The sequence below is a fragment of the Selaginella moellendorffii genome, unplaced genomic scaffold, assembly GCF_000143415.4.
Source record: "Selaginella moellendorffii unplaced genomic scaffold, v1.0 SELMOscaffold_7, whole genome shotgun sequence".
Taxonomy (NCBI): domain Eukaryota; kingdom Viridiplantae; phylum Streptophyta; class Lycopodiopsida; order Selaginellales; family Selaginellaceae; genus Selaginella; species Selaginella moellendorffii.
The window spans coordinates 3,615,755-3,643,180 of NW_003314268.1; the positions used below are offsets into that span (position 1 = coordinate 3,615,755).

Genomic DNA, 27,426 nt, shown 5'->3' on the forward strand with positions numbered 1-27,426 from the left:
GCGATCAAATCGAGAACATTACTAGCATGGGATCTCTAAGGATCTTACTATCTCGAGAACCGCTAATTTTTCGATTGTGTGTGCAGCTCATGTCCATGATTCCAGGATTCAACAACGTAAATATGCAGAGTTTTGACACTCAACAGTTAAGAAAACTCTACGAGAAACGAATCTGACTCTCAAACTCTGGCTTTGATTTGAATGCAAAACTAAGGTATTGAATTGCAGAATGAGTTTGTTGGAATCTCGTATACTCCGAATTGCTAAGGGCTCGGGAACTAGCATTAAACAATGTCCAAACAGATCAAAGGCCTGAAGCTCAACAAGAAAGGGGACCTTCTCAGAAAGAGTAAGATGCTGCCGGCAAACATGGTGAAGCAATTTAGTGGAATGGGAGGGCTCCAAACTTTGATGAAGCAATTGCCAAGATAGAAATGATAAAGGATGTCCAAACAATCTTTTGCATGTCTTCACTCGCATAGAGTGTTGAGTGTCTTCACTCACTCCATACGTCACTTACAGCAGGTGGTCCGACCCAAGACTAGAGGGACGGAATAATGCATGTAGATAGGGACTCTCTCTCTGTTCTGTATATTCTTGCAACATGGACTTAGCACGAGATAACAATTTGATCAACTTATAATGGCTATGGATACGATGTTTTCAGTGTAACTGTACGATTGAAAACTAGTTTCTCCGCCGAGGAGTCGGGATCCACGCAAAAATATCCTGCATAATCCGAATTGTCACGATTTGAGCCAAAGGAAGTTAAATACCTGTTCGCTCGAACTGGAACCTATCCCCCGGCTTCGCCGTCCGCAGATTATCCAAAGCGAATGCCCCGTGTATGACTTGCTTTGAATGGGGATTGAGGTCCTCTAGCCAAGTGTCTTTGAGTTCCGCAGGATCCTACACAGCCATGATCAAACTAGAGAGTTATCACCGCTTTAACACGTTCTCATACCTCTGACAGGAACAATCTGTCGAAGAGTCTCACTTCAACTTCGAGAGGGCGCGCTCCTTCAGCAGGTTCGGGAACCCAGTGGAGAACGCCCTGCCAAGGAACATATAAAACGATTAGTAAGCACAAGATTTATTGCACAGAGTAGACCTTGGGCTTGATGCTTTTCTTGGCGTCGTACGTGGCTCTTATTTCAATGACTTCGCCATCCTTATCGCACACATAGTCGACACACGTGATGGGGTACGCATATCTGCACTCGAATGCTCTAAGGTGATTGTTCCAACTTCAAGAAAGCGTACCTCAACAAGGCTGATTTTCCTTTGGCTAGCCCGTAGAAATCCTTGGAATCCTTCGTCCGAAAGTCGGAGCGCTCAATATATACAACTCTTGTAAATGGCATCTACAACATGCAAAGGAAAAAATAAAAAACCATCAAGGAATCAATCCACAGAAAACCTTGTATGTAGCCGACGGGTCATCGGGCAACCTCTTGCCTTCCACTTCTTCAGCAGCTTCCAGATTCTCAATGACAACCTAAGGGGGAAATAAAGTGACTCTAAACTCACGAAGTTTTTACTCGTACCTTCAGTGGATGGAGAACCACCATAGTTCTTGGAGCAGTTTTGTTCAATTCATCCCGAACAAAATGTTCCAACTTATCCATTCTTATAAGATTGTCACTGGAAATACGAAGCGTTAAAACCTTCGAGAAGTTTACATCAATCTACCTCCTCGTGATGCCTATAGACCGACAGAAAGCATTGATAGCAGTAGCCGGCATTCCTCGTCGACGTAAACCAGCCAATGTCAAAAGCCGAGGATCGTCCCATCCATCCACATATTTTTCTGTTACTAATCGGTTTAGCTGCAAGGATGAGGAGGTCAAAACGCGCACAGTAGGAAAAAAAATTACCTTCCGCTTAGACAGCACATTATTCGTCATGTTCAGCCGTGAATACTCCCATACATACGGTAGATATAGATTTAATCTGTCTAGCAGCCAGTAATACGATACCCTGCGAGACTCAAACTCCAAAGTACACAGCTACAAACAAAAGAACCAATTCAGAACAAACAAAACCAAAAACATTCTCTACGTACCGAATGGGATATATTTTCCAGTGAATCGACGATGCAGTGTGTAAAGTCGTAGCTTGGATAAATGCACCATTTGTCTTTTGTGCGAGGGTGTGATGCTTTCTGTAAGTGACTATTTCAGAAATAAAACATAAACAGCATGCCTGTACCTTTACTCGATAAGCAATAAGGTCCAGCATATTGTAGTTTTCGTTTTTCATATCCTGCTTCATTCGCAGTGTAGCTTGCCCTTCCTCAATCAACCCAGCCTTCATCTTTTCGAAAAGATCCAGAGATTCTTCTACAGGCCGGTTCCTCCATGGGCTTTCCTTGAAGTTTTCACGGTATTCTTTTATCTCATCTGCCGTCTATAGAAACAATCAGTTATATAAAGCGCGCCATATTTCTTACCTGATGATCAACATAGGCGTGACCAGATTTTATCAGCTCTACAGCAAGCTCGTAAAGCTCCTGAAAGTAATCACTGCTGTAGGTAATCTGCAAGAACCGACATTAAAAACTCTTATCAGGAATTAAATGTTTAAAGACCTTGAACGGTTTCCAACCCATCCACTCTACAATCTCTTTTATGTGTTCAATATATTCTTCTTTTTCGGCATCTGGATTCGTATCATCAAACCTGCCGTAGAAAAGACATAAGAACCTGCTAGTGGAATTCAATGATTACCTCAGGTAGCAGCAGCCATTTGCATCGCATGCAAATCCAAAATCGACGAACATGGCCTGCCAAACAGAATTAAGACACTAATGACACACAAAAGACACTTACCTTAGCATGTCCAATGTGTAAGTAACCATTTGGTTCAGGAGGAAAACGGGTATAGACTCTTCCACCGGTTGCCTTCAGATGCTTTTCAAGGATAGCTTTCGTATTCGCTGGGTTCAGTACTGTTCCGTCGCTGAATCTTATTTCCACGTGAACTCCGATATTGTCTTCCGGTTTTGGGAATATTGAATAGGGGCTTACTTCCTCGACAGGGAGAATTTCTTCCTTCTTGACTTCCTACATTGGTACCAAGATTAAGCGCGTTAAAAACTGACAATATGCACCTCAGGCTTTGGCTTTTTCTTCTTGGTTTTCACGTCGTCCTCTGCAGTTCTCTCACCCAGGAGTTCATACATTTTCTTGTCTATCACTTTCTACAAGCAAACACAAACACGTTTTAAAAACATATATCAGGCTACCCCAGCAATACCTTGACATATGTGAAGTCCGCAAACGGCTGTAACTCCCTCACTTGTGCCAGTAGAATCCCAACTGTAAAGTCTCCAGATTAGAATAAGATCACTGAATGTACTAAAGGGGAAACCATTAAATTTGTAGCGCTCATCGAGTAGTTTCGCTTTGTTCTTTTCCAGCACTTTCTCGACAGCAAGCTCCGCGTCCTCTGGAGAGACAACCACACCTTTCACCCAGAAAGAAGTCAGTGAACGAAAGCTAACGGAACTAGAACTCACCGACACCACAGACTCTCTCAAAATCTTCCACCAGGAATTCTTCTGGATCGGAAGAAAAATAGCGAAAGGCCGCATCCAACTGATGGCTCTTGATCTGCCACATCCCATAACGTCTTAGCTCACAGAGAATCAAATCCAAAAACATCTCAAGACCTTTCCAGAAGTAACGTAGCTCAAAAACTTTGGCCGATGACGAAGAGCGTTCGCACGGTTTGCCGGGTACTTGGTTGCAACCTGCCACAAACCATTCAGAAGCGAGGAGGAAAAATTCGATAGCTTACCGTGTACAGCACGTTTCCAACCGATTTGTTACAGCCATTTTGCACACCTGCCTGAATTTCAACAATGAGAATCTCTTGAAGAAACACGAAATCGCATGCAATTACCTCCTTGATCACAGCCAGGACACTGCTCCTGACCTTCGGATTCACCATAATGTTCTGCGCAGTGGTCTCCTCGATACCGATTCGGCAGAAGAGCTCCACAGATGCCTCCATTGCCTCGCTCATAGCGCTGCTCGCGCAGCCACGCCCTACACGACTAGACCTCTGTAAAACCCTAGCATATAGCATATTCTTATCGTGAGCCCTAAACAGGCCGGCCTTATAAATTTCCCGCGAGAATTCAAAATTCAAATTTTCAAATTCAAATTCCAGTATGGAATACCTCAAGAGGGCATTTGCTATCATTTGCTATTGCTTCCTCTCCCATTTCCCTTCGCGTCTTCCATCGCTCCTCTCTTTGCTCGCGCGCTCCATTATCGTGCGAGGCCGCGAGGAGTTTCTCGCTTGCCTCTCGTCGACCATCTCCCCGTACTCGCTGATGCCACCGCCGTTTCCCAGGAGCTCCTCGTAGGCCCTGTCCTGGTGCTGGAAGCTTGGAGCGTTTGGATTTGGATAGCCGCGGCTGTTCGTCATGAGCACTGGAGTCGATGCTGTTGTCGTTGCCACTGCTGCTAGATGGACGTTGGTGGGGCTCACCGACGCTGCCGCGGCTCCTGGGGGTGGCGTTGGAGGTGGAGTTACTGCGTTCTCGCGATCCGGCCTCGAGCTGCTGTTACTTTCTCGCGGGCCCTCGCGGTAGCGATCGCGATCTCTTGGTCGACTAGAAGATGCGTGTTAACATTTGGGATAGAAGATACATGGATTGGGAAGAAGCGGAGAAGAAGTTTTAAGTCACCTGCTGCCAGAGGTGGTCGAGGCACTGTAGTCTCTCCGCGAGCTCCGCGCGTTTCCTTGCTCAAGTTCTCTTTGGTAGTCTCTCTGTGTTCTCGAGTGTAAGTAAAAAACGAAACTGGCAAGAGCTTACCTGTGAGCGTTTCTCCATTTCCAGTTCTACTACATGCCTCAGCTCTCTCGTCTTTTCGCGTTCTTTCTCCAAAGCCTTTTGCCTTTCTATCTCCCGTTCAGCTTCTGCTGCTCGCTCCCTGTAATCAAAAGATGTATAAATGACTCATGGAAATCTCTTGGAGGCCCACCTATCAAGTTCTTGCAGGATTACAATCTCCCGGTGCGCCGCTTCATCCAACGCAATCTGACGATCCCGCTCTGCCATTCGCTGACGCTCTCTTCTAATCGCAACTTGTTGTCGTGCTTCTTCACGTTGCCTACAAGCACTCCGAAGTTTTACAACAATGAACTTTCTACTGCTTACTCTTGAAGAATTTTTTCTTTAAGTTGTTCGAGGTCATTTGCGGAGCTTTGTGGCTGATGCTTTCCTTCCAGCATCTGCAGCTTCAGTTTTACTTCCTCCAGCTCCTATAAAATCCCGCATGATCTTTGTTAGAGAGACCAAAATTTCATTACCTTGGCTGCTTCTGCTGCGGCTGCATCACGAGCGTCTGGGCTATCACGCAGAACTGAAAGGCGAGCAAAGACCTGAAGAAGTGTTCATTTGGTGAGAGAAAAGCAAAGAACTAAGTATCTTACCTCTAGTACTGAGTCCCTGACAGCCAAATATCCTGGATCATTTGGATGTTTGATGTCTTCACCCAGTAGTGCTTGCTCTAGATTCTGGAAGTAAAAAACTGTGAGGGCTCTCAATTTTTCATAAAAAGATTCTACCTCTTTCACGACATTCCCTTGGGTCCTAAACTCCAGTAAGACCTGGCAGAGACGTCGTCCAGCTTCCATACACGTCGTTCCTGTACCATTCAGAAAACTGTGTCAAAATCTTAAAGAACAAACTTGGTTGCTTACCTGGTTTCGTTTTTGTTTGTTCTTCCATAACTCTCCAAACCTTAGCAGGAATAGACGTGACATCCTCTGGCGAGGCATAGATGCATGCCCGTGCTAGTAGAGATAGCGCGAGGTTCGTGTATGGGCCCGATCTCATAAAATGCAAGGACGTCGTGCCAGGAACCAACGAGCCGATTGTGCTGAGAAACGTCTTTAGCTGATGTGGTTCTGCCATAGGAATGAACTTCAGCAGCAACTCCATTGCTTGCTGTCTAAGTCCCAAAAGAGAGTCCGACGCAGCCGAGAATGTGACTTTGTCCCAGGTAACAGAAACAAGCTTGCGCACAAACTTATCATACGAGTATCTCTGGCTTGCGACTTGAACGTCCAAGTTTGAGACGTTCTCATTCCTCCTTAAAAGCTCCCTCAGCTGCTGCAATGCCCCTGACCGCAGCTCTGGCTCGGGATGCTCGAGCATCGCTGCCAGAAGAGGAGCAAGCGAACTGGATGCTGCTGGCTTCCAGATCTCCAAGCCTACATGCTGAAGAGCCCGTGGCATCCACTTGACAGTCCATAACCTCCAGCTCAGTCTGGGAGCACGCGAGCACTGATACTGCAGGATGGAGCAAACTTCAGCAAGCACCATGTGTACGTGCAGTGACGATGGTAGCGCCAGGAAGTAGTCCATTGTTGCCGCAGCGACTTGCCAGCAGTGACCCTTTTGCAGCATAGCCACCGAGTCCGTCAAGGATATCAGAGCATAGTGCCAAAAATCTTGCTGACCATCGTGTTGGTGCCGCCGGCGGAGATAGCTTGCCAGTAGTAAACATCTTGCTCTTGTACCTGCGGCCGTCGCAGCAAGTTTAGGATGGAGCTTCCATGCAGCCTCAAGTTCGGGACCGAGTGCCTGCAGGAACTTCTCCACGTTGTCATCCAGTAAGTCTGGACTGCAGCTTGATGGCGGCTCGGCATATCGGCCTTCAAGGCTGTCACCTTCACTCAGCACGCCGTCGTCATCAGTCACGGCATTCCCAACTTCGACAAAGTCTGTTTCTTGCTCCGCACAAGATGAGTCGGGGTGAGCCTGCTTCAGCGGTTGCATGGAATGCATGCCACGATAAACTGAAAGCTCCCCGTCCCCAAGGCTGTTCTCCATAAGCGAGCAAAGTGCTACCAGGATCTTGTCGAAGGCGAGAACGTATTTCCCACAAGCAGCGGGGGGACAGGATTTTGTCGACTCCACCCAGCTTAAAAGAGAAGAATAAAAGCCAGGTCGCATACCCGGAGAGATGTCTGGAAGAAGATAGCCGCATAAGTAGATTACGAGCGGTCCTTCGACAGATTGTTGCTTGTCTTGAGGTCCTCTCTTTAGCGCATCCAGCAAAGCACCGAAGCATATAACGCTGAAAGACTCGCGAAGCTCTTCGCCATAACTGGATCCTCCGGCTGCCGCAGCATACGCAACGAGCGGCTGCAAAGCGCTCATCACGGATTCCAGCATGAACATGTCGCAGTACGAGCTCGAGCACAGCTTGAGGAGCATACGGATGACTCTTGGCATCTCTGGTATGATGGCCTCCATATGCTCTAGCACAATAACCTCTAGCAGCTGGACAACAATGCGTTTCACGTTGGCTGCCGCAAATCCTTTTACGGAGTAACTGCTACCATCCTTGTGTTGAGGAAACGGATCTGAACAGACCTCCGCAAACCATCCCAGCAGATCGGGTACACTAGCAGGAGCAAGAGACTTGATTTGAGAGCGAACTGATTCCAGTAGTATGCCCGCGTATCTTAGGAAATGTGTTCTCATCTTGGGAAAGAATGAGTCGAACTCTGGATAGAGTACCGAAGCAGCCGACTCTTGAGTGTCGATAGAGTTCACGATATTAAGCTTTGCCATTGCACCCGGTGCTTTAATCTGCGCATGAAACTCCTCGGAAGTTTCATTACTTGATGATCGGTTGGCGGGACCAAAGGCCGTGAGCTCGTCGGAGAAAATGAGAAGGGCGCCAGTAAGCTGTTCAAGTGACGAAGCCAGAAGAAGACCGGCTTCTTGATATGTCTGAGCGTAGATCGATAACGACATCCAGCCGATGTAGCGAACAAGAGGAAAACTTGACAAGGCAAACCTCGGTATTTCTTGAAGCCACGAAGAGGCTGGAACCAGCTCCTTGTGTGCTGATCCCCCGTCGAAAATATCGCTCTCTCTGAAAGGCCTTCCAGCAGCGACATAGACCATCCGGCTGAGCAAAGCCCACTGGCGTCGTATCGCAAAAGCATTAGCTATGCGTCGCTGTGAGTATCCATCTTTTGCGCGGGTGTGCTCCAAAACCACGGACTTGTTAAGCCGCTCCGCACTTTTGAGAATAACCCCAACTAGATCCCCAGGCGGCACCAGCGGCCCAGTGCTCGTCTCCAAAACGAACAGGAGGCCCTGTAGTAAAACGTCGTACAAGTTGTGCATGTCCCTCTGGAGCTGCCGAACGAAGAACATGCATAGCTGACTTTGGTGCTGGCGGACAATAGTGGCAGCATCTTGGAGTCTCTCGTCTTCGGCATCCACCGATAGACTGTTGGAAAACTCGGCACTGCCAACGTCTCCCATGCTTTGTGCCAGGTCGCAGTCCCATTTTGACGCTTGCAAGAGAATCCTCAGAACAGCCTTGTCTCTTTCTTCCTCCAATTCGATAATGGATTCTGCCGCTGCCAAGTCCTTCCCTGAACCAACCTTGGAGAGTATCTGCCGATCGTCGCTGCGTGAATCCATGAAAACGGGATTCAGATGGCACTCCGCAGCTAGAAGTAAGGAATCGATCGCAGCCTGGTGACTTTCGGGACTCTGTTCTGTTTGAGAGTGCAGCTCGACCGCAAAACGGATAAACTCGGACGCCTGTAACTCACGTTCCGCCTGGCTTATCAATTGCAGATAGTCCTTCTGCAAATCAAAATACTGATCTACGACCCTTTGATCCAGTGGAGATTTTTCATCGGCTACAATCGTTGCTGTTCCATCCGAATCCACTGCTTTCCGGTCAGCAGCCAACATCATCCCCTTAAGTTCTGGAGAAATGAAGAATAAGTTTGACTCATCAGCAGCAGCGTTACTATCGTTTCCCTCGCCAACAACTCCAAACTTATAATCAGAAGCGTTACCGACGGTATTATCATCCTGACTCAGTAAACCAGTAGGAATTGCCAAGTGTGGAGCAAGAATAGAAAGCAATACACTGCCGTTGAAAGAAGCTACATCAGAAAGAAACAACGAAGAAAAAAGTACCTTGGTGCTATACGTCCTTGTCGCCATTCCACTTCTAAAGCAGGCAGAACTGAGAACCTTTTGACCGCGGCGCAGATAAAATCAAGTGCCAAGGCGCAATTTTGGTCTCGCTTTTCATATAGCATTGTAGACATATCGCCAAATGTAATTGTACTTTCGGTAAATGTCAATGCTGGCATCAGATAAGGTTCTAGAATCTCGATAAGAAACAGAATGTTGGTTTTCACGTCCTAGAGATAAGAAAATAGCGTCACAAGAGTGAATGAGACAAGTGCTTCACCTTGTACTGCTCTAGTAGTTCATCCACATAACCAGAAAGTCCCAGCATTACGTAGAGCAAAGCTGCACGCGCTTTGTTCACACTTTTATGGCCAGCCTGCAGCAAATACTTTCAGACGAAATAGAGCTGATGAGATTATTATACCTGAATGACGCCGGCTACATCTTCAAGGAGCTCGATAGCCAAATCCACCTGCACTAATGAGAATCGTTGAATCCCAGGTACAAAACCAGAAATACAAAAACGAAAGAAAAACTTACAAGAAGCATCTGACCTTGGAAATAACCATGGATAACCACGCTGAAAGAGGGCCGGTACATAAGTCGATCAGCAAACAGGCCGCTTTCTCCTTTAGAGAAAATCACAAGTTCTGATAAGTACGATTAAAGCGAAAAAAAAGTTTATCATACATGCGCCGCAGAAAATGATGCAAGGTATCCGGAACAAGCGTCCAGAAGTGGGCGATACGCCAACGAGATCGACAAAGATACCACCTGAAAGAGTCCGCTTGCATGAGAGACATAAAAAGAAATATATTTCTTACGTGTGACACAACGCCATGAACTTGAGGAACTTGCCACGGCCAAAATGTTTCATCAATTATTTCAGCGCCTGTTAGCAAGGTGGAAGAAGGACGGATTGCTGAAAGAGAAGATGATAATGAAATATTAAAACTACAAGTAACTAGGAACAAAATTAGGACCAGCACCTCCAACAGTAGCCTGAACGAACGGCAATACTGGCACCAAGTCGGCTTCCGAATCGGCTAGCCTTCTACAAAGTACAGGCTACAACATACAGCAATCATAATTATTCAAAATTCGAGAAAAAAAGAGAGTTACCTGGGAAGCTAAGCAGTAAAGAACGTGCAAAAGACCCTCTTCAATCAACGAGATTTCTAATATTCCAGCATTCGTTATGTCAGTTGTTTCTTCAACAATTCTGTACTCTTCTCCAAAAATCTCCGAATAATCAGCACCAGCAGCAGCTGAAGCATCAGAAACGGCCGCTTCAAGCGAGTCAGCGTCGTGAGTGATTGTACCCTCTAGCTTCGTATATATTACAGCAACCTGGAAAGTAAATTATCTTTTGTTAGAGGAACAAACAGAGAGAACTCAAACCTTTTTACAAATCCTTGAAAGAGCACTGTTTTTATTGGCCACCTTCAAGAGCAACAGAATGACATCAAATCTATAGGCCAAAAGTAGACCCACGGGTTTCTGGGAAACTCCAGAGCCCTTTCCTCGTTTTGGAGGTGCCTGAGACAAGAGAGAAACATATAAGCTACGAGAATGTAAAGCTTACGGCATGCAACCTGAAAATTCGAAGAGACCGAAAATACGGAAGTTTGAGTTCGAGCTGTTTCATCTATACCAGTCTTCTCGGCTTCCCTGTATTACTACAGTGCGTGAAAACGCAGTATTAGCCTCATTAAACAATCTAACCTTCCACCAGCTGACGCTAGAATTGGATAGAATGGACCTACAAGCATCGCCAGGAGCTTAACAGTTGATTCCATAACTTCACTGCTAACCGCCAAGTCGCTCTACAGAATGAGCATCAGAGAAACAGCTGAAATGGAACTATTCTCACCTCGAGCTGAATCAAGAATGGCGATAGCCGGCTCGCAATGTCTTGGAGAAGCTGCAGCTCCATGTTAACTTCTACACAGAAAAAATGATAACTCACTCATACCTTAAGGTAGACGGCATGTAGCTCGTGCTTCTGGGAAATAATCCGTGGGAGCAAGTAGTCAACAACAGGCTGGAGTTCTGGTTCTAGACCAGGAACTTGAATGCCCATCAACTGCAAAGAAAGAGAAAAACATCACTATGTCAGTTGAAGTATAGAAAACGAAAACAAAAACTAGTTCCGACCTGGACGTAGAAAATGGCGATCGGGTTTCCACGAAGACAAGAAATCCGAATGAATCGGCATGGTGTGTAGCCCGCATAGTACGTCATGTCTCGCCTGGGAGCTTCACAGCGTGGCCTTACTTTCACAAAACTTTCCGGCTGAGAAATCACACAAACCGAGCTTAAAAATACAGAGAAAGAGAGAACAATGTCACACCTTAAACTTGAGCCCGGCGGCAATCTCCCATTCCAGCACCGATTTGTTGTGCGCGCGAATGTGAGACAATAGACACGCCTCCTGCGCAAAATCTTCACTATAGAAGCTCAAAGGACTCACTACTCGCGACACTGACCTCCAGCTCGAGAATGATCCACTCCTTAGCATTCGTCCCAGTCGACCAATGCGTCCGGAGATCTGGATCGAGGACATACGCCGCCTTCTGCGACGCCGATTCGCGCGACGATGCGCGCACCTTGAACGGCAGCGCCTTGAGGCGAGGATCCAGCTCTGGCTGCTGCTCCATAATCAAAACCCTACAAAATTTCCAAGTTCTATACTATAGCTTTCAAACCATGGAAGCTCTTTAAAGGTACATATCTATCATCGATTAAACCTGAGAGGACGCTTCTTTGGCCATGAATTTTCTCCTCCTCTGGGCTCTTATCAAAGCTTTGGTTCTTCCTCTCGTCTTGGAGAGCCCAGTTTTGGTCACCTTGGACGCAAACTTCTTGCGGCATTCCTTCTCCCAGATCCTTCTCGCCTTGGCCTTGGCCATGGCCAGAGCTCGCGTGCCAACCTTCTCCAAGTTCACTCCCTTGGCCGCGGCTCGATCGAAAGCTTCTTTGTAACGGGACTTTAGCGCTCGCATCCTGGCCCCCAGCACTCGTTCTCTTTCGAGAGACACGCCTTCTAAGGTCTCGTTTCGCCGCATTGCGTCCTCGAGCCGATTTGCTAGAGCCAGCTCGCGCTTGGTAACAAGGCTGGTCACTCGTCCTGGAAAAAGAAGAAAAGAAAGTTACTCGTAAGTTTCTACGATCAAGAAAGAAAAAAAAAAAAAAAAACAGACCTTTTAAGCCCATGCGAGCAGTCCGTCCACTCCGATGCAAGTAATCAATCTGGAACAAGTTTAGTTCATGAGCTAAAGTTTCATTCAACGAAATAGATAACTTTACCGAAGTCGAAGGGAAATCAAAGTTGATAACATGGTCGACTTGAAGATCAAGGCCCCGAGCAGCCAAATCAGTACAGATTAGCGCAGGAACTGGACCCTCTCCATCTTCAATCTTAAACTTTGCAAGGTTCTTTATCCTGCGATAGTAAAGAATAAGCAATTAAAAACAATCACGAACTTAGAAACATGCGTACCGATCTTCTGCAGGGACCTCGCCATGATAATTTACACAATGGACATCCATTTCATTCAGGTAGTGATCAACAGCCCGGCAGGAATCAACTGATCTGCAAAAGACCATACAACGACTTCCTTTGGCAAGCGCGGGCTCAAGAACCTGGAAAGTCACATAAGTGTCACGTAAGTCGTGCAAATGAAACATTCAAGAAGTTCAAAGCATACTTGAACCAAAGCCTCGAGCTTGTTAATGTTGCCAGGAACTTTTTGGAAGAAATGCCGGGACGTATCGACCTTTTTGTGTAGGGTGGACGTGAAAATGTGCCGAATGCCTGGGAACTCAGTATCAAGGAGCTTTTGCACGGACTACACAGGTCAAAAGTCAGAACAAAAGGACGCGAGAGAGAGGTTTGCAGTTCACCTTTGTAATCGTCGCGGTCACAAGAATGGTCTGAAAATCCGAGCCATTTCGCAAGGCACGGTTGCGAAGAGGATCGATTATCTTCTTCAGCTCAGGCCCAAATCCACGATCAAACATGGTGTCGGCCTCGTCGATTACCTACAGAAGAGGGGAAAAAACATCCGAGTTTACGCAAAAGAAGAAAACCAAAAGAACTTAGCTGCCTCACCACATACTTGATATCTCCAAACGCCAGGTTCCCTTCTTCGACATGCATCAGCAGCCTCCCCGGAGTCCCGACTACCATGTCGAGAGCTCCATTGAGCGCGTCAGCCTGGGGCCTGGGACGAAATCCCCCACTGATCATCGCAGAACGAAAGCGAGCATGGTGACTTAACGACTTGGCGACTTGTAAAACCTATCAAAACGAGTGTTTTTGCAAGCTTCTAGAATAAAAGAAAATTAGTACCTGTTCTGTCAACTCTCTGGTCGGACAAAGAACGAGAGCTCGGGGCTTTCTAGCTCGCACGGTTCTTCCACTCTCGATTTCATCCTTTCGTAAGCTCTGCGCAACGAGAAAGAAGAGAAGTGAGAAAATGATAAGCACACCAAGGAATGAAATAAACCTGGACAAGCGGTAGCATGTAAGCGAGCGTTTTTCCGGAGCCAGTGTGAGACGCCACCACCACATTCTCACCGTCTAGAATCGCTGGAATCGCCATTCTCTGGACCTCGGTCGGCTCCTTCAAATCCAGCTCCTCGATGGCGCCGCGCAGCTCCTCCGCCAGCCCGAGCTCGTCGAACGACTGCGTAGAAACCTCCGCCAGAGAATCCTCGTAATCCAGCCTCTCGCCTTTGCCCCTCCTCCATCTCCTACCTTCCTCTTCTTCCCGGGCAATGCCGCTCCATCCCTCCTTGGACCGCCTCGATCGAAGCCTGTCGAGGAGATTATCCTCATCCGCTAGCGCTGCCGACGAACTCCCGCCCCTCTGCGCCGCCCGGAGAGGCCCGCTCGCGACGCTCAGCCTCCGGCACAGCGGCGGCTTGCGCGCGAGAGGCGATCTAAGCGCAGCCACGGAGGGATAGAGTTGCCGGCAAAGGAATGCCATTCTCATTCCTTCCCGGGCATCGATCTATCGCTTAAACCCTAAAACCTTGGCGAAATGCGAGCTCCAACGAGTAGAGTTTTACTGACTGACCATAGTGAAGATCCATAGTTCTAAAGTTCGCGAGCTACGAGTAGTGTTTTACTGACCATAGTGGACATCCATAGCTCTAAAGCTCGCGATCTTTGGTCTTCTCGGCTCGCTATACGCCATCGTCCTCCTGATCTTCCTGTCGCGCGTCTCCTCGTAAATCTTCACTTCCTCCTCCCGGAAGAGCTCGGCTCTAAACTTCTCGATCCTCTCCACGATCACGTCTGGAACGCCCTCGCGCTGCTCGATCATGTCGAGATAGTCGAGCTTCCTGGCCAGGCAGCACGAAGTCACCAGCGTGTTGTGCATTCCCAGCGTCACTTCGACGCCGACGCTCGGCAGCCAGCAGTAGAACTCGTAGGCTCCCTGGAAGTCTCCCTGCGCACACAAGGCTCCCAGGAGCTGCCGGAGTCCCTGGTTCTCTGGCCGCTTCCCATCTCTCACGAGTTCTTCCACCAGCTTTCGAGCTTGATCCGCCTTGCCTTGCCAGCAGAGTCCCACCACCAGCTTGTCATACGTGAACTTGTCTGGAACGATGCCGGTGTCGGTCATCTGCTTGAGGAAATCCTTGGCTTCGTCCACGCTGCCTCGCCGGAGGATCCCGTCCAGGAGAATGTTGCTCGATCCCACAAGCTGCTGGCAGTTTATCCTCGACATCTCTTTGTAGAGCTCGAACGCGTCGTCCAGTCTTCCGGCTCTGGCCAGCCGCGAGAGTAGCACCTCCCAGATCTTCAAGCTCGGGACGAATCCTTTGTCACGCATCGCGCTCAGGAGCTTGAAGGCCTCTTCCACCTGATCCGTCTTGCACAGGCTGGAGATGAGGATCTCGTACGTGAACATGTTGGGAGCTGGAACTTTGTCATTCTTTCCGGACTGCATCCTTCTGAACAGCATCCACGCGGAGCTCCAGGCGTCGTCTTTGATGAACCCGACGATCATGAAGTTGTAAGTCCAGGTGTTGAGAACGATACCATCTTTGATCATGTCTTGGAACAGGCAGTAGGCTTCATTTGTATCTCCGTTGGCGCAAAAGCCTCGGATCATGAGATTATAAGAGCACGTATCGGGTAGCCTCTTTGTCTTCATGTCCGAGAAGAGTTTTTTCGCTTCCTCAAACCTGTGCTCCTTGATCATCCGGTCGAGAATGACGTTGCAAGAGCCTGTGCTCGGGACGAGGCCTTTGGCAACTGTGGCGTCGAAGAGCTCGCTGGGGCCTTCGCCACTCTTACGACTGTAAGGAAAGACCACCAAGTCCAAAGTCTCTCCATCTTCCGCCACCATAACTCCTTCGTTTGTCACTGCTTCGTAGAGCTTAAGTGCCTCGTCCATCCGCTTCTTCCACACCAAAGCATAGAGCAGCTTGGTGAGTGTAGCAATCCTCGGAGCTACACCTTGATCCAGCATGAAGTACGTGAGCTCCATTGCATCTTGCAATTTAGCAGTGCTGAGCAGTCCTTCGAGCAAAGTGTTGTAAGTCACCACTGTCGGACTAATCCCCCTGCCTCTCATCTCCTGAAACATTTCCTTGGCTTCTCCGGGTCGTCTTGCCTTGCAAAGCCCGTTGATAAGTATGCTGTACGCGTAAAAGTCCGACTTGTAGAGCTCTGTCCCACACATCTGTCTGAACAGCCTGATAGCGTCGTCGATCCCACCTTCGATGCACAGCTTGTTGAGGAAGACGTTGAAAGCAACCGGGTGTACAGCGATCTTCTTGCCCATCATCTCCGTGACGAGCTTCGCCGCTTCCACATTTCCTCCATCCATCTTGGACAAGCCTAGAACAACGAGGCTGTAAGTGTTGTCCGTCATGCAAACGTTCTTCCGGCACATATCGCTGTACACCCGAGAGGCCTCCACCAGCTTCCCTGCTCGCTGGAGCTTGTTAAACAGGACACTGTATGCAGGCTCGGTACAAGGGCAAGGACCTTCGGCCATCTTCTCAAACACCTCGTATGCCTGCTGGAGTCTCGCAAACTTGCAAAGGTGGTCGATCAGCGTGGTGTAAGTGACGAAAGTGGGCGAGACGTCCTCCTGTTTCATCCTCTCCAGTAAGAAGACGGCCTCGTCAAGCTTCTTCCACTTGCAAAGCCCCGCGATCATCGTGTTGTACGTGACAACATCCGGTTTGCATCCTCGGCTGTTCATGCTCCTAAACAGCTCCCTCGCCTCGTGAATCTTGCGCGCTCTCCACAGCCCCGACAGCAGCACGTTGAAGTTGACAATGTCCGGCTCGCATCCTTTCGCTGGCATCTCGGCGAAAACATCCATAGCCTTGCTCACGTTTCCCGTCTTGCAAAAGCTCTGGACGATGCTGCTGTACGCGTGAGGAGTCGGAGGATGCCCGAGCTCCTCCATCTCCCTCAGGAACGCCAAGGCCTTCTCGATGTTGCGAGCTTTGCAGTAGCCATCGATGATGATGTTGTAGGAGACCACGTTGGGAGCGCAGTGCTGCGGCATTCTTTTCAAGTAGCTCTCCGCCTCGGCCAGCATCCCGGCCTTGCAGAGGCAGCTGATGAGATTGTTGTAGAGAATCGCGTTTGGAAACAATCCAGCCTCGAGCATTCTATCCAGCTGCGAGCACCCCCTCTGAAAACTCCCACTCTTGAAGAAACCACGTATCAAGAGGCAGTGGGACTGGACGTCGGGAGAAAAACCGGCATACTTCATCTCCTCCACGATCGCTTCCGCCTGGGCGACCAGATCGGCCTCCACGAGCTTGCGGATGATGCAATTGTAAGAATGCAGCGTGCTCACGCACGAATCCTGCCTCACGGACCATCGAAAGAAGCCCACCGCCGTGTCCGGATCGTCGCAGCTCCTCACCACGTCCTCAACCAGGGACGAATTCACCGGCTGCTTCCTGAAAATCTCCTCCAGCCTGCCCTGCCAGTCGGAAGAATCGCGCAGAACAGCGACGATGCCCGCCGCATCCACGCATTCCCGCTCCTTCTTGTCCCGGAAGAGCCCTAGAATCTTGAAGACATCCAGCGCCGGTGCCTCGCCCCCCGCATTGGCACCGGCACCGAGCTGCGAGAGATCCAAGACCTGCGTACCGGAGCAAAGGAATCGCCGGTAATGCCGAGCGCCAATGCTGCGAGCGCCCCTCCTCGATACCCACATGAACCCTAATGTGGGTTTATTAGAATATATCGCTAACGGTTCAAGCATATTCTGTCCCCAGCATATTCTGCCAGGCGAGCATGCCAGACGGTATATTCCTCCGGTTGGCGGGGAATATACCACGTGTTTTAGTTTTGAGAGAATGGCTCTTCCACTCCGGCGGCGGCTCCCCTTGGCGCAGTCTTAGTTGAATTCCAGCTCCAGGGAATTCCCGGCGATCCTCCCGGATGCCTGGAAGCAGCGCTGCCTAGTTCGTGCCCGGCGCCTGGCGAGCGCGTCCTCGTCCTCGTCCTCGTCGGTCGTCATCGCCCTCGCCAAATCGAAATCCGGGGCAGCAATGCAGCGGGGGAGAGGGATTAGCTAGCGGGAAGCTGTGACATCGCAGCGCTGGATGGATCGCCCGGTTCCCGGGGGCGGCAAGGGCAGCAGGGAGAGGAAGGGTTGGGAGGTGGGCGAGAGCAGCGGCGCCAGGCACCACGTCCCGGCGCCGCTGCCCTCATTCAACCGATGGAGCGGAGTGGCGGTGCCCCTGCCCGAGCCGCGCACGCCACGGACCAGCCGCAACTCGGAGAAAAGGCGCCTCCAAAAGCTCTATAGGCTGGAGAAACAGGCAGCTACCTTGAATGTAAGTGTTCTCAGCTTTCCTTGGCTTTGGATGGATGATCTTCTCCCTCAAATCGATCTCTGTGAAGTTCTTTTCATCTTTTCGTCTCTGGAGTTCTCGATCTCTTTGCATTTGAAATCCTCCACTTCTATGGAGATTTAGTCTCTCTCTTTCGCTCCCTCCTCGTTTTCTTTTTTTTTTTTTATCAATGTCTCGTGTGTTCTTGGTTGACTGGCTAGCTTAGCTGCATTCCTCCTTCCTCGTTTGTGGATCTTGGAACTTTCGATTCACTTTTCTCCTCCATGGACGTCAGGAGGAAATTAGCCAAGCCAAGCAGGCACCCAGGGTCTCCATCACTTGCAAAGAGTACGTATTCATCGAGAGATCTCTACGAATTTCGTTGACAATGGAACTGTTTTTTAAACTCAAGAGTCGCGGAGTTCATTGAGAGCCGGGGCCGGGAAGATCCTTTCGTCACAAATCAGTAAGCTTCTCACTTTCTTTGTTTTTCACAACCCCATCTCCATCCGCAGCAATTCCAGGCCGTCCTGGAATCGATGGCTCGGGTCGCCGGCAGGAAGACGAAGATTTTCTTGGGGCTGGTGCTTCTCCTAGGCCTCACCAAAGAAGAGTAGAGAATTCCTTTCCCGTGACACACAAAACAGAAGAAATTTTCTTGCTTGAACCCACATGCTTTTTTGTGTTTTTTTTTTTTTTTTTGTAGTTTTCTGGAACACAGAAGAAATTTTCTTGCTTGAACCCCCACTTTTTTTCTTTTTTTCTTTTTTTGTAGTTTTCTGGAGCGTAGGTTGAGTTTGAACATTGAAAGTCAAGGAACGTGCGTGTTGGCTTTTCGTTCCATTTATCGCGGAATTTTTTCCCATTGTTAAGCTAAACAAAAAAATGGACATATTCTTAGAATATCTCAGCATGTGAAACACATTTTCTACTCATTATATACTCATACATTTCATGACCATGTCAAATGTATGTACAAGCATAGTAATGGCGGCCTGACACTAATCTTTCTGTATATCGAGTGTATTTCACTTTTAAATATATTGTTTATAGATTCTTGCGTGGACAAAGTCACAACCTAACAGCCTTAAACATGTTAGACAAGAGAACATAAGGGGCAGCACTTTTCAGATCTAGATCAAGCCCAGATCTTTGTCTACCTGGGAACAGAGATTTTTCGGGATTTTTACTAAGCTGCCTGTTAAAGTTAGCAAAAGAGCTAAGTAAGCAGTTCCAATCTCTTGAGTCTGGCAAAAAAGGCATATGCAAGATGAGGTCTTCTGCGTGAACAAGATACCCTCCTCGTGCAAGTAGATCCACAATGCAACCGTAAAGAACCTTTGACGGATCCATGCTACCGTAATCAACAATAAAAGATCTGAAAAAATTAATACCCACATGAGCATCACCCCCGTGGCTGCAAGCAACCAAAACCAAAACAAACGAGCTCTCATCAGGTTTAATTCCTTGAGATATCATCTCCTTGAAAATATCCAGAACAAGTTGGTAATGTCCACAGTGGGCATACATTGCTAGCATGGTGTTCCAAGTCACTAGATTTCTAATCACCATCCGCTTGAAAACAACACTTGCCGTCTCCAAATGACCGTTTTGGGCATATGCAGTTAGCATAGAGTTCCAAGTCACCAGATTTTTATCCGGTATACCATAGAATATGCGCTTCGCATCCTCCAGATACCGGTTTTGGGAATATGCATCCAGCAGGGAGATGCAAGAGACAAGATTTTGGTCGTGCATGCCATCAAAGAGAATCTTGGCCTCCTCAAGATACCCATTCTGGGCATATGCCGCAAGCATGGCATTCCACGTCACAGAATCTCTGCCGGGCATCGTGTCAAATATTTCTTTGGCCTCCTCCACTTGTCCACTTTGTGCATATCCAGTCAGCATAGTGTTCCACGAGAAAACATCCCACACAGCCATGTTTTGTGACAAAAACCTCTTTGCCCCCGCCAAATCTCCATTTGAGGCATGCGCACTAAGCATTGCATTACACAAAACCAAATTACACTGTTGTATCCTAGAAAACAGTCGCAAAGATTCATCCAGATTCCCAGCCTGGGCATATGCCGATATTATAGCTGTCCACGAGAACAAGTCTCTCTCGGCCAAGGCATCGAACATTCTCTTCACCGAGGCCGTGTCACCAATTTGCGCATACGCCGCGAGCATTGCATTGTGTGCCACAAGATTCCACTCGGGCATCCGATCAAACAGGAGCTTCGATTCCTCAAAGCAATCCCACTGCATGTAAGCCGAGAGCATCGCAGTCCACGAGACAATGTTACGCTTTGGCATCTGATCAAAGAGCGCTCTGGCCATCTCCAAATTCCCATTCTGCGCGTAAGCCACAAACACGGTGTTCCACAAAACCACGTCCTTCTCTCTCTCGTCAACCTTGCGAAACATCCGATTGAGCTGCTCTAGCTCACCGTGCCTGGAATATGCCGCCATTATCGCAGTCCAGGAGATAAGATTCCACTCCGGGATGCCATTAAACACCTCCTGGGCCCTCTCCAGATGCCCGGCCTGGGCATGCACGGCCAGCAACGTCGTCCACGTCATCAGGTTGACCATGGGCATTGATTTGACCACGCGGTCGCACTCCTCCGTACGCTCCACCCTCGCGTACGCCTGCAGCAGCCCGTTCCACGACGCCAGGTCGTTGTACGGCATGGAGTCAAAAACGTCCCTTGCAGCGTCCACATGCCCGTTCTGGGCATACGTCGCCAGCATGGCATTCCACGTCACAATGTCCCTGTACGGCATCCGGTCAAACATGTCCTTTGCGCCGTCAATGTGTCCGTTCTGCGCAAATCCAGTCAACATGGCAGTCCACGCGACCAATCCCCTGTCCGGCATCTGGTCAAACAGACTCTTGGCCTGGGCAACATGCCCGGTCTGGGCATATGCGGTGAGCATGGAAGTCCACGCCACCTGGTCCCGCCACTGCATGGTATTAAAGAGCCGCTCAGCGTCCCTGACGTAGCTGTGCCGGGCATAAGCTGTGAGCATGAAGTTCCAGGAGTAGCGATCCTTCTCCTGGATGCCATCGAAGATCTCTTTCGCGTGGTGGATGCTTCCACACCGGCTGTACATTTGGATGAGGAGATTCGAGAGGTAAGCGGGCAGTGGATCCGAATAGACGAGCCGAGTGGACCGCTCCACATCTCGTGCGTCGGACAGTGCGTTGCAGGACTTGATAAGCTCGACGCTCTTGTGGAAGTCACCCATGAGACATATCTTCCTTCTAAGTTCTTCCTCGTAGAACTCCTTCGTAGAAACTAGTTGTCTCGCCAGAAATCGTCGTAGTGCTCGATCAGTGGCACGCCTCTTTTCTTCTGGAGCTTGATGTAGTCCGCGAGATCGTTGGTCACGCGCTGGGCGAATTCCTCCTGCTCGGCGGCCTGGAGCTTCTTGATGAGGCCCCGGTAGACGAGGTGATGGAGGTGCAAGCCTGGAGTTTTGAGCATCCGGTTGTAGAACCTCTCCAGGTTTTGGAAGTCGAAGAGATCGAAGCACGCGCTCATCACCGGGACGAACATATGCCGGTTGGGATGCATCTCGTTGGCGTCCATCTCGTCCATGGTCGTCCACAGCTCGTCAAATCTTCGTAGATTGGTGAGGATGAGGATAAGTTCGCGGTAGAGGTAGCTGTTTGGCTCGTACCACGACTCCTTCTCGATGATCCGGAAGACCTGGAGACGCAAACCGTGAGGAAGAGCTCCCGGAGGACGAAGTTTTACCTTCAAAGCTATTTCTTCTTCTCGGTGCTTGCGAAGGATGGTGAGGACACACAGCATGTCTTTCTTGAGCATCCTCGGCGCGTTTGTTTCTAGATACGAGTCCACCTTGTCTGGATCGTTCTTGCGATGCCTGAGAGCCGTCACGGTCTGCATTGCTTCTTGGGTGAACTCCCGGAGACGCAGGAACTCCTTGGGGATCTTCTCGGGTCGAAACACCTTCGACTTGGAAGGCCTTGGATCTGGAGTGTCGGCCCAAAAGAATCCAACGTTCTTCTCCCTCGATCCTAGGAGAGGAGCTGCCCGGTGGAAAAGACGTATCTTTTGGAGCTGTGCTTCGAGAGCTCTCCGGGCGAGCGACCCACATCCTGCATTTGGATATCAGCTTTCACTCCAACAAAAAGAGATGAGCACGCACCTCTCCCAGAAATCATCTGAAGAACCCTAAACCTTGTGCCTGGCTTCGAGGTCCTTGAGAAGAATCTCGGCTCGCTCGAGCTCCCCGGCGCTGGTGAGCTTGGCGATGAGAAACGCGTAGAAATTCGGGCAAACCTTACACCCGATTGCCTTGATCGCCTCGTAGATCTCCATGCACTTGGCAAAGTTCGCCAGGCTTGCAAACTTCCTCACTGGAAAAACGAGCATCTCCTCCGAAGGCTCGAGCTTCTCGTCGTGTAAGTTCTTGAGCAGCCTCTTCCAGTCTTCGATCCTGTCGTGTTTGATCACGAACTCCATGATCGATTGAAAGAGCTGCGCGCTTGGTTTGTACCACATCTCTTCTCGTATGACATCGAATATCTGGAAGAAGAAGGAAGAAAGAGAGCGTCCAGAAGAACTAGAGAAGAAAGAAAAGATGAGCTCACCTCGAGAACTCTATCGACTTGGTCCTGGTCTTTGAGTGTGAGAAGAACGATCAAGTAATCGTAGCGCATCATTCTGGCAGAGCGATCCTTGAGCAGCCGCTCCACGTCCTTCTTGCCCCTGGCCGCTCGCTTGATCTCGGTCACCAGCGCCAGAGCTTCCTTGCTGGGAAACATTCTCTTCCCCTCCGGCCTCCAGTCGATCTCTCTAGCGCTCAGAAGCTCCGACGACACGGCATGGCGACTCTTGACGAAGCTCCTCGTCTGGGCCGCAATCCTCGAAAATCCCAGCGCGCCTGTGCCACAACATCTAGATCCAATGACATGATCCATGTTCTAGCAGGAAATCTTACGCTTCGCAACGCGTGCTTGCGCCATCGCCTCCAGCTCGATCTCAGTCCCTGCGCGGGTACCCTAGAACAAGAAGGATGAATGTGGCCGAGGTAATCAAATCTTGCCCCAATCTCTCCCAAGCCAAAGAGATTCACGATTCCATCCCATGCCCACCTTCCATCCCGATCGCCGAGCTCCTCATCCAAATGTATGGCAGGCTTGGCAATGTCGCCATGGCGGCACAGATCTTCGATTCCATGCCGTCCAAGACCGTCCTCTCCTGGAACTCCATGATCACGGCCTATTCCCAGAACAACGATATTCGCACCGCGAAGAGATTCTTCGACGAAATGCCCGATCGAAGCCTAGTTTCCTGGACCGCAATGCTCAGTGGCTTCCTCGACCATGGCCGGATCACCGACGGCAAAGAGCTATTCGATCGAATGCCCTGCCGAGACGTATTCACCTGGAATGTCCTCTTAAATTCATATGCCCGGTTAGGGCATCTTGATCTTGCAAAGCATCTTTTTCTTTCAATGCCAGAGAAAGATGTGATTGCTTGGAACTGTTTGATAGCCCTTTTGGCACGAACACATCGTCTTAAAGAGGCCAGTGAGTTATTCCAAAAGATGCCCCATAGGTCAGCTCAATCCTGGAATATTCTCCTTGCAGCATATGCCCAGGCAGGGCATATGCTTGAGGCCCGGCATTTGTTTGACGAGATCCCACAAAGGGATCTCATTGCATGGACGGCGCTGCTAGCAGCATATTCCCAGAACGGGCATCTTAAAGCGTCAATGGAGATTTTCCACGCGATGCCAATGAGGAATCTCGTGTCCTGGAACGCCTTTCTCTCGGCTTTCTCACAAGTCGGAGATGTTGAGAGCTCCAAACGAGTGTTCTTTGCAATGCCCGAGTGGAATGTGGTGTCGTGGACGTCGATGTGCCAGGTTTACATCCACTCGGAGAATCTCGATCGAGCGAGGAAGTTCTTCTTTGAGACGATGCCGGTGAAGAACAGAGTCTCGTGGAACCTGATGCTCACTGCGTATGCCGAGAGGGCGGATGTCGTCCAAGCGAAGATGGTGTTCGATTCCATGCCAGAGCACGACCTCGTCTCCCTCTCCGCGATGCTGGCTGCTCTGATTCAGGCTGGAAACCTGGACCACGCAAAAATATTCTTCAAAACGCTGCCAGCAAGAGGAATCGTCGCGTGCAACTCCATGCTTGCTGCATATATCCAAAGCGGTCATCTGGAAGAAGCGAAGGAGCTCTTCTTCCGTGGAATGCTCGAGAGGAGCTTGGTTTCCTGGACGACACTTCTCTCCGGCTTTGCAGACAAAGCGAATGGAAGTCTTGATCGAGCGAAGGTTTTGTTTGATGAGATGCCCGACCGGGACTTAGTCGCGTTGACTACCATGCTCGCGGCTTACGCATCTCGCAGCCACCTTGAAGAAGCCAAATCCATCTTTGATGCTTTGCCAAAGCATGATCTCGTCGCATGGAACGCCATGCTCGCGGCTTACTCCCGAAACGATTGCCTCGACGAAGCGGCCAACTTCTTCCATGAAATGCCCGAACGCGATCTTGTCTCTTGGAATTCTATCTTGGAGGCTTACGCGGCGGCTGGTCACGACCGTCTTGCAATGAAAACGTTTGAGACAATGCCGGGGAAAGATCTCTTTTCTTGGAGCACCATTCTAGCAATGCACGTCCGGAGCTTGGAACTTGAACTCGTGGCCGAGCTCTACACTTCCCTGAAGATCGAAGGAATCACTCCGGACGAGATCGCTTTTGTGTGTCTCATCTTTAGTTGCAGCCACGCTGGAGATTTGGACAGAGGTGTGCACCACTTTAAGTCGATTGCCTTGGATCATGGCGTGGAGCCGAGCAAGCGAGAGTATGGCTGCTTGCTTGATCTTCTTGCCCGAGCTGGGCATTTGCGGGATGCTTTCGATCTCGTCGCCAACATGCCGTTTGAGCCGGATGTGGAGGATTGGAAGAGTTTCCTTGCATCTTGCAAGAGTCTCGATGATCTCAAAACAGCGTCCACTGCATCCAAATCATCGCTGGAGCTGGACTCACGCAGCTCTGTGCCTTATGTGTTGTTGACAAACCTTTGCACTCCAACTTCCGAGCAAAACGTTGGTTTCAGAATGTAAGGCTTGTGTCATTGTTGTTTTCGAGTTTTACTTTTATAACTTATGGGATTTTAAAAGTAAATTGCATTTCTAATTCCTTTTACTTCTTATGTAATTCATTTTCATCTAGATGTTGTGCTAAAACAATTTTTTAATTTGTATGGTATAAATAATTTATTCTGTCAAACTTCTAAAACTAAAAAATTCTTATTATCAAAATTGTTACTAAATATTTTAAAATGTTGTTAACATGCACTATGTTGATGACATTTTAAAGGCATTTGTTTTTAATGTCAAGCATAACATTTATGTTCAATATAACTGCTAAAATTTTATTGTAAAGCTTAATGAAGAAGAATAATTTTTTTAGTTCTACCTCCTTTGCATCTTCCTACATAAATCAATTATTAAATTTTAATAAGTTTCAAAATATTTTTACTATCAAATCAATGTAAGTTTTTATTGGTGCATAATTAATTACAGTATCTAGTGTTTTAAATTAAAATAAATTTTTAGTTCAAAAATAATTTTTATTTTTTAATTTATAAATTACTCATAAAATAATCAATGGTTAAAACTTTGGTGTTTTGATCCTAATTAATTTACATAGCATCACAATATAATTTACAACTAAAAGAAAAAAAAATTAAATAAACTCTCACTCAGTTTGGTTACCTAGTGACGAGGATGATATTATGGTTACAATGATTAATTTGAAATAAAAAACTAATTATTACAATCTCGATTGATTTAATTAAAAAAACTAGGAAATAATTTATCCTCCACTCTAACTTTATAAAAACAGTTTAACTACCTTTAATTTCAAAAATTTATACATTAAATTTTACTAACTTTTGTGATTTTTTCATTACATATATATGCCCTAAGTTATTAAGTATTTTCATTCTATTGTTTAATCTTTTTTATTTTTATATTAAATAAATTAATATTGTGAGTGCATGGAATATGGAAAGGGAATACAGAAATGTGCATATCAATTAACCCAAAAACCCTAGCTTATATACAGGAGCGAGTGGTCCGGATTGAAACCAATCCGACGGCTACCAAAATCCACTACGCTAATATTAGTATATGGCATCGTAGCCGTACACTTGGCCCTCACATCATCCCCTCCTCTCGGAATAATGGAAGGCCGTTAGGGTTCTCTTGTAGATAGGCCGGGATCTGGAGGAACGTCAGGAGGAGGCATCGGCGGATCTGTAGACGGTATTAACTGCTCCTGATCCCTTTGTATGAAGCGTTTTAACCGCTGCACATGCACAATCTCCGGAGGATCGGTTTGCTGAACGTCATGCCGAACCTCATAAACTTGCAGTCCAACTTGCCGCAACACTCGATACGGTCCTTTCCACTGCGCAAGGAGCCCCTTAGATAAACCACGTACCGTAAGATGGGGAAAACGAACTAACACCAAATCATTCACTTTGTACTCCACAGGTGGACGATGATGGGAGTTGTAGCGCCGTTGTTGTCCCACTTGTACGCGGCCTAAGTGTTCGGCAGACTCTGCTCGGACAAGTGGAAGAATGCTTGTCAAATACTAATCCCATGACCTAGCATCAGGAGCTCGTGGCAATCGCGAAGGTAAACCCAACTCTGTTGGTAATATTGGATCATGACCATATAGAAGTTTATATGGTGAAGCACCAATAGAACTTTGCACCCCTGTGACATAGGCATATCGAAGAGACGGCAAATAACCATCCCAATCCGAATGCTGGAAGTTCACATACTTCGAAATCATCCCTTTGAATGTCCGAACGAGCCGTTCCACCAGACCGTCTGATTGTGGATGATAAGCACTCGTAAAAGTGTGGCGTATCCCCAACCGAGATGTCAAAACATGAAATACCTCAGCCATAAATGTAGGACCAGTATCCGAAAGAATCCGCTCTGGACAGGAATGCTGGAACACCACTCGATTGAGGAGGAAGTATCCAACAGCAGTTGCAGAGGCGCTAGCAAGTTCACCAACTTTCACCCAACGAGTCAAGTAGTCAGAAGCAATAATAACATACTCATTGCCAGCAGTCGATCGTGGAAAAGGTCCCATAAGATCAAACGCCACAAACTCAAACGGACGGGAAACTGCAATTGACTCCAACCGTCCTTCCGCAGCACAAGGGGGAGTATTACGAGCTTGGCACCAAACGCAGCTACGCACATACCGGATAATATCACGTTGCATCTCCGGCCAATAGAAAGACCTGCGCAGCTTCTCGGTGACACGACGGTGTCCCATATGCCCACCTAGAACAGGAGAATCATGGTAGGCATGGAGAAACCACGGAATAAACACCGAAGGTACCACCAGTCGTAAATGATCATCAAGATCCGTCCCCACAAAATAAAGAAGGCCATCTTCAAGGCGATATTGAGAATGTAAATGCCGGAAAAGCAAGTCATCAGCAAGTGATGCAGGATTCTCAAACCCATCTCGAAGCCTTCGAATCCACGGCTCAATCTTTTGAGCCTCGCGAACCTCCTCAAGAGAAGGCAGATCTTGC

The 27,426-nt window shown here is 48.4% G+C and overlaps 8 protein-coding genes across 11 annotated transcripts; 2 read left to right on the top strand and 6 right to left on the bottom strand.

Annotated features, from left to right (window-relative positions):
- Positions 1 to 442: 442 nt before the first annotated feature.
- On the bottom strand, positions 443 to 4,080 carry LOC9652627 (glutamine--tRNA ligase, cytoplasmic). Of its 2 annotated transcripts, XM_002966729.2 has the most exons (22): positions 3,907 to 4,080; positions 3,802 to 3,852; positions 3,674 to 3,754; positions 3,521 to 3,614; positions 3,373 to 3,468; positions 3,259 to 3,320; positions 3,113 to 3,202; positions 2,832 to 3,065; positions 2,730 to 2,785; positions 2,591 to 2,681; positions 2,453 to 2,539; positions 2,212 to 2,409; positions 2,066 to 2,164; positions 1,878 to 2,009; positions 1,693 to 1,829; positions 1,548 to 1,644; positions 1,421 to 1,498; positions 1,264 to 1,364; positions 1,112 to 1,214; positions 965 to 1,054; positions 777 to 909; positions 443 to 729 (listed from the first exon to the last, which is right to left on the bottom strand). In XM_002966729.2, the coding sequence occupies exons 1-22, from the start codon at positions 4,027 to 4,029 to the stop codon at positions 647 to 649; spliced, it is 2,316 nt and encodes a 771-aa protein (XP_002966775.2). In that variant the 5' UTR covers positions 4,030 to 4,080; the 3' UTR covers positions 443 to 646. The 2 variants fall into 2 exon arrangements, with proteins under 2 accessions (XP_002966775.2, XP_024527192.1); XM_024671424.1 differs by having other exon boundaries at positions 1,693 to 2,009.
- A 43-nt stretch (positions 4,081 to 4,123) lies between these two features.
- Positions 4,124 to 11,640, bottom strand: LOC9634355. Its single transcript, XM_024670933.1, has 25 exons — positions 11,467 to 11,640; positions 11,331 to 11,411; positions 11,135 to 11,272; positions 10,953 to 11,063; positions 10,851 to 10,901; positions 10,703 to 10,803; positions 10,573 to 10,648; positions 10,379 to 10,516; positions 10,100 to 10,327; positions 9,967 to 10,045; positions 9,802 to 9,899; positions 9,668 to 9,751; positions 9,532 to 9,606; positions 9,402 to 9,449; positions 9,258 to 9,353; positions 8,978 to 9,207; positions 5,719 to 8,927; positions 5,584 to 5,663; positions 5,449 to 5,532; positions 5,326 to 5,397; positions 5,174 to 5,277; positions 4,998 to 5,126; positions 4,829 to 4,946; positions 4,700 to 4,782; positions 4,124 to 4,624 (listed from the first exon to the last, which is right to left on the bottom strand). The coding sequence occupies exons 1-25, from the start codon at positions 11,635 to 11,637 to the stop codon at positions 4,213 to 4,215; spliced, it is 6,096 nt and encodes a 2,031-aa protein (XP_024526701.1). The 5' UTR covers positions 11,638 to 11,640; the 3' UTR covers positions 4,124 to 4,212.
- Positions 11,641 to 11,643: 3 nt separating this feature from the next.
- On the bottom strand, positions 11,644 to 14,061 carry LOC9634356 (DEAD-box ATP-dependent RNA helicase 39). The gene is made up of 9 exons (XM_024670934.1): positions 13,489 to 14,061; positions 13,332 to 13,427; positions 13,092 to 13,280; positions 12,884 to 13,021; positions 12,688 to 12,828; positions 12,480 to 12,622; positions 12,287 to 12,422; positions 12,181 to 12,229; positions 11,644 to 12,107 (listed from the first exon to the last, which is right to left on the bottom strand). The coding sequence occupies exons 1-9, from the start codon at positions 13,975 to 13,977 to the stop codon at positions 11,722 to 11,724; spliced, it is 1,767 nt and encodes a 588-aa protein (XP_024526702.1). The 5' UTR covers positions 13,978 to 14,061; the 3' UTR covers positions 11,644 to 11,721.
- Positions 14,062 to 14,076: 15 nt separating this feature from the next.
- LOC112345228 (pentatricopeptide repeat-containing protein At3g06920-like) lies at positions 14,077 to 17,484 on the bottom strand. The gene is made up of 2 exons (XM_024671564.1): positions 17,410 to 17,484; positions 14,077 to 17,229 (listed from the first exon to the last, which is right to left on the bottom strand). The coding sequence occupies exons 1-2, from the start codon at positions 17,482 to 17,484 to the stop codon at positions 14,110 to 14,112; spliced, it is 3,195 nt and encodes a 1,064-aa protein (XP_024527332.1). The 3' UTR covers positions 14,077 to 14,109.
- Positions 17,317 to 18,705, top strand: LOC112345142. 2 transcript variants are annotated; one of them, XM_024671299.1, is made up of 4 exons: positions 17,317 to 17,803; positions 18,096 to 18,148; positions 18,213 to 18,266; positions 18,576 to 18,705. In XM_024671299.1, the coding sequence occupies exons 1-4, from the start codon at positions 17,570 to 17,572 to the stop codon at positions 18,670 to 18,672; spliced, it is 438 nt and encodes a 145-aa protein (XP_024527067.1). In that variant the 5' UTR covers positions 17,317 to 17,569; the 3' UTR covers positions 18,673 to 18,705. The 2 variants fall into 2 exon arrangements, with proteins under 2 accessions (XP_024527067.1, XP_024527068.1); XM_024671300.1 differs by lacking the exon at positions 18,576 to 18,705 and adding an exon at positions 18,316 to 18,541.
- A 166-nt stretch (positions 18,706 to 18,871) lies between these two features.
- LOC112345229 (pentatricopeptide repeat-containing protein At4g02750-like) lies at positions 18,872 to 21,055 on the bottom strand. Its single transcript, XM_024671565.1, has one exon. It carries the CDS (start codon positions 21,053 to 21,055, stop codon positions 18,872 to 18,874), a length of 2,184 nt encoding a protein of 727 aa, XP_024527333.1.
- Positions 21,056 to 21,843: 788 nt separating this feature from the next.
- LOC9634358 lies at positions 21,844 to 22,832 on the bottom strand. Of its 2 annotated transcripts, XM_024671298.1 has the most exons (3): positions 22,778 to 22,832; positions 22,428 to 22,720; positions 21,844 to 22,362 (listed from the first exon to the last, which is right to left on the bottom strand). In XM_024671298.1, the coding sequence occupies exons 1-3, from the start codon at positions 22,800 to 22,802 to the stop codon at positions 22,009 to 22,011; spliced, it is 672 nt and encodes a 223-aa protein (XP_024527066.1). In that variant the 5' UTR covers positions 22,803 to 22,832; the 3' UTR covers positions 21,844 to 22,008. The 2 variants fall into 2 exon arrangements, with proteins under 2 accessions (XP_024527066.1, XP_024527065.1); XM_024671297.1 differs by lacking the exon at positions 22,778 to 22,832 and having other exon boundaries at positions 22,428 to 22,765.
- Positions 22,833 to 22,990: 158 nt separating this feature from the next.
- On the top strand, positions 22,991 to 24,919 carry LOC112345230 (pentatricopeptide repeat-containing protein At4g02750-like). The gene has a single exon (XM_024671566.1). The coding sequence runs from the start codon at positions 22,991 to 22,993 to the stop codon at positions 24,917 to 24,919; it is 1,929 nt and encodes a 642-aa protein (XP_024527334.1).
- The last annotated feature ends 2,507 nt before the right edge of the window (positions 24,920 to 27,426 follow it).